Source organism: Pteropus vampyrus, unplaced genomic scaffold (assembly GCF_000151845.1).
Source record: "Pteropus vampyrus isolate Shadow unplaced genomic scaffold, Pvam_2.0 Scaffold117, whole genome shotgun sequence".
NCBI classification, from domain to species: domain Eukaryota; kingdom Metazoa; phylum Chordata; class Mammalia; order Chiroptera; family Pteropodidae; genus Pteropus; species Pteropus vampyrus.
The window spans coordinates 1958682-1962869 of NW_011888898.1; the positions used below are offsets into that span (position 1 = coordinate 1958682).

The window sequence follows — 4188 nt, forward strand, 5'->3', positions numbered from 1 at the left end:
CATCATCCAACTTCCAACATCCAACGTCATCCAACATCCAATATCCAACATCATCCAACATCCAACATCCAACTTCCAACATCCAACATCATCCAACATCCAACAGCATCCAACATCCAACATCCAACATCCAACATCCAACATCCAACATCCAACATCCAACATCCAACATCCAACATCCAACATCCAACATCATCCAACATCATCCAACATCCATCCAACATCATCCAACATCCAACATCCAACATCCACATCCACATCTACATCTACTCTACTATTTGGGGCCCCAAAATATGCATCCACTCATTTAATGGGGAGAGGCCAGGAGAGGGCGCCGGGGAGCAGGCTCCACATTAGTGGGCCGTGGCACAGGATCAGCTGGCTCCTTGGCTCCAAGCTCCTGAAACCCTGTTCCTGCACGTTTGCCACCTGCCTCCGCCTCAGAGCAGCTCTCGCTGCACCCTTGGGCCTGCATTTGGCAAAAGTCTTGTGAGCGGGGCCATGTGAGCACGCGGATTGGGCCCGCCATAATAAAGGAGCGCCACGGAGGTTCGTAAATCGAATGCTGTCATGGACCTTTGGCTCACGGGAAATTGCCAGGGAGATCCCAGTTTTGGGAAAACAGTCTGACCTCAGACGGGCCACTTCCTGTTGCATAGCGGTCTTTAAAATTTGTCGCTGACCTTTTCTAAGACCTCTCCTCCCGGAGTTTTGGAGATTCCAGCTTCTGCTCCTGACTTGGTCCTGAGAATTTTCTCCTCTTCAAAAAGATTCTCTCCCAGTGATGAGCTGTTTTACTGAGCGTGGACTGGACGTCTCTTTCTGGTTTCCCTGGTTACATGGGAGGGGAGGGGGAATGTGGGGGGCCCAGGTGGTTTGTGATTAGGGTCAAGGGTATGGCCTCTCGCAGGCCAGAAGAGGGTAGAACTTGAAAACACCCCACTGCGGCCCCTTCCAGCTGCAGTAGCCGAGGCCGAGCGGGGTGGCCACACTGCCCAGCTTCTCCCACGGGGACGTGTGGCACCGGGAATGGGGCTCGGGTCTGGGCACTTTCCTATTGTCTTTATTGTATTTCTTTCCTATTGTCTCAACGTGGGACACGAGCCATATGGCGTGCTGATGACTTCTGGGGGTTTTCTAGAACCTGAGCCTCCTGGCTCCGTGTTTGGCATGTGCTCTCTCACAGAAAAACCCTGAAAACTGGCACCAAACTGGGACCACTTAGAACAGTATTGTTTTTGAGGCCAGATGGGACGTTGAGGGAGAAGGCTCACACGCATTAGGGCCAAACCCAGAGGCAAGGCCCCCAGGTGGGCCTGGGGCCTTCATCCCGGCCACCGTACTGCCTGGGTTTAAGTCCTGCCTCTCCACTGACAAATTCTGTGTCCCTTGGTCAGTGGCCTGGCTCCTCCGTGCTTCCTTTTCTTGCCTCATAAAGTTACGGCGAAGGTAAAACACACTGCGTCTGAGCAGCGCTCGCGGGGCGCCTGCCATGGCGGGCACGTGGGAAGCTGCGTTTTTTTCCTTCCTAAACTTCCTCTCTGCCCAGAGTTCTTTTGTCTGGTGGCTCTAAGGCCCCTCCCTGGTGGGAGCAAAGAGAACAAAGTGCTAAAGGGTAAATCAGCAGAGTACAAAGCACGTTCCATTTAGACTTGGAACACCCGGATTCTGGTTGGGACAGCTGCTAGCCGTGTGGCTTTGGGGCAAGTCACCTACTCTCTCTGAGCCCGCAGCAGTGATGTGCAGAATGACTCGTTAGGAGGTGTGGAAGAACTTGACGTGGTTTTAGAGTCAGGGTTAACCTTCGCGAGATTACGCACGGGGCTTCCAGCCACGCAGCGAGACCATCTGTGATGTCACAAGTCAGTGTTTCCTGTCGGACACGGAAGTGACCCCTCATCCCAGCAGGCTTCCCCTTCTTTGAGGTTATTTATTGCTTTAAGAAAAGTTCCCAGAAGGGGGATTATGAGGTCAGAGGCCTCGCTTCATGACATCTCCTGAAGTGTGTGGCCAGACGGTTTTCCGCTTTGTGATTAGGGTCTAAGGTATGAAAAGCATCACACCAGCTTTTGATGCCACCAGCAGTGGTCACTTGGTGTCCTGAAGCCCCTGAACTGGGTGTTTCCTGCGGTGCATGGGGGACAACCATGAGCCTCGAGGAAGTTAATGGGGCATACTAAGTTCAGCTCAATGTTCTTGGAAACTCAGCTGACGTAGGTGACGGGCCGGCCTCAGACACTGACAGAGAGGACCCCTTTCATGCCATGATTTCAGGTCTGGATGCTGACGGGGGACAAGCTGGAGACAGCTACGTGCACAGCGAAGAATGCACATCTGGTGACCAGAAACCAGGACATCCACGTGTTTCGGCTGGTAAAGCGTTTTCTGCTCTGGGGTCTTGTGGGGGTGATGCCGCCGTTTGCCCCGTAACCTCATAACCTCGAGTGAACCCCTAACGAGGGGAGGGAGAAGCACAGTGACCAGCTCGGGGGAAGCAGGGCTTCCGTCGTTCGTTTGGGTGGAATTAATGACCCAGGCGAGGCTAACGGGCTCCTTCCGGGGGTGGTTCAAGGACACCTCATTACAGCCCGGGGTTAACGCTGCCGTTAACCTGGTGGGAGTCGTGGTCCCTTGAGAAGCTGACGACAGGTAGGATGTGGGTAAGCTCCTACATGCGACACTGTACCTGTGAGTCCAGGATTCCCTTGAAGTCCTCGGTTAAGGAATAAATTCCAGATCACAGGTGTTGCCCTGTGTGCCCTCCTGAAGGAATACCTCTAGGAGCCTTTAGAAGGAGGTGTGTTGCATGGGCACATGAGAAATTTCCTGCCCTTGTGGCAAGAACTTGTGCCAACCAGTGCCGACAGAAGGAGCCACTCCAAGGCCGGAAGCCAGGGGCTGTGACTGGCCTCGCCGATTTGGGAGGTGAGCACTGGGCACCCTATGGGGCAGGATGCACCTGTCCCATGTATCCGAAATCAGAGCCACTGTGCCAGACAACTACAGGGGCTCTAAATGTTTTGGGAGATCTGCCCCTCGCCCCTGCCTTTGGTCCATGGCACACAGAAGCTTCAAGAAATCCAGTAGTTTTGGGAACAGCACAAATGGCATTGTGCGGAGAGGCAGATACACTCGACCCTCGTGGATTCTGTATTTGCGCATTTGCCTGCTCACCCTCGGTGCTTTCAGAGTCACTTATGGACAGGTGCGCGTTCCAGCTGAGGTCAGACAAGGTGACGCCCGGCTGTCTCGTTTCAACTCTCAGGCTGTACACAAGTGTCCTTTTCACAGTCTACTTAATGCCACTTTTTCCCTCACTTTCGTGCTCTTTGTTGGCAACTTCGCTGTGTAAAATGGCCCCCAGCACAGGGCTGAAGTTCAGGAAGGTGGCCATGTGCCCCACAGAGATACTATGTGTGTTAGGTGAGCTTCGGTCAGGCATGCGTTCCAGCGCTGCTGGCCATGAGTTCCATCGTAACAAGTCAACAACGTGTATTTTTAAAAGATGCCTTTAAACAGAAACGCATGTAAAACCAGATTATCTATTGATCACTTGACAAAAACATTGTGGCCAGAGGCTGGCAGGAACCTAGCTAGCCCTGCGTGTCCCCGAGGAGCAGTGGTTTACTGTTCACTCATTCAGTGCTCACGGTGACTTTGTAGAATGTGACGATCGCAGATAATGAGAGTCGACTGTATGTTCTAGAATTCAGGGGTCGCAAGCTGTGGCCCACGTGCTGGCCACCTGTTTTTGTAAATAAAATTTTATTTAAACGCAGATACAGCCATCCGTTTACATACTGTCTGAGGCCACTCAGGCACTACCCCAGCAGAGTTGCGTGGCTGTGACAGACCGTCAGGTGTACGGAGCCTACAGTAGTTAACATCTGGGCCTTTACAGAAAAGCTGGCCATCCCTGCTGGCTGCCGCTGCCAGCTCCAGGGCATCCTAGCCGTGCCGCTTAGGCAGGCTGCGAGATCTTGTCCTGCTTCCATTCCCTCACGAGTAAAGTGCGCTGTCACTGTTGGGCACCCTGCTGGGTCCTCGTGAGCAGTAAATGGGGACGATCTGTGAGGCACGCTGACCGCAGGGCCTGGCACAGAAGAAGGCGCAGTTGGTTTTAGCTCTTGCTTTTCTTATGTGGGTCACAGCCATCCTGGGGGAAATGCAAGGTGACGGTTGGTATAG

At 53.3% G+C, this 4188-nt stretch overlaps 1 protein-coding gene across 1 annotated transcript in view; it reads left to right on the forward strand.

Annotated features, from left to right (window-relative positions):
• ATP9A (ATPase phospholipid transporting 9A (putative)) overlaps nucleotides 1-4188 on the forward strand; it is a 113484-nt gene that overhangs the window by 90177 nt on the left and 19119 nt on the right. Inside the window, exon 19 of the mRNA XM_023534081.1 lies at nucleotides 2275-2373. Within this exon, the coding sequence (XP_023389849.1) occupies nucleotides 2275-2373 (99 nt within the window). The remainder of the gene's footprint in view (nucleotides 1-2274; nucleotides 2374-4188) is intronic.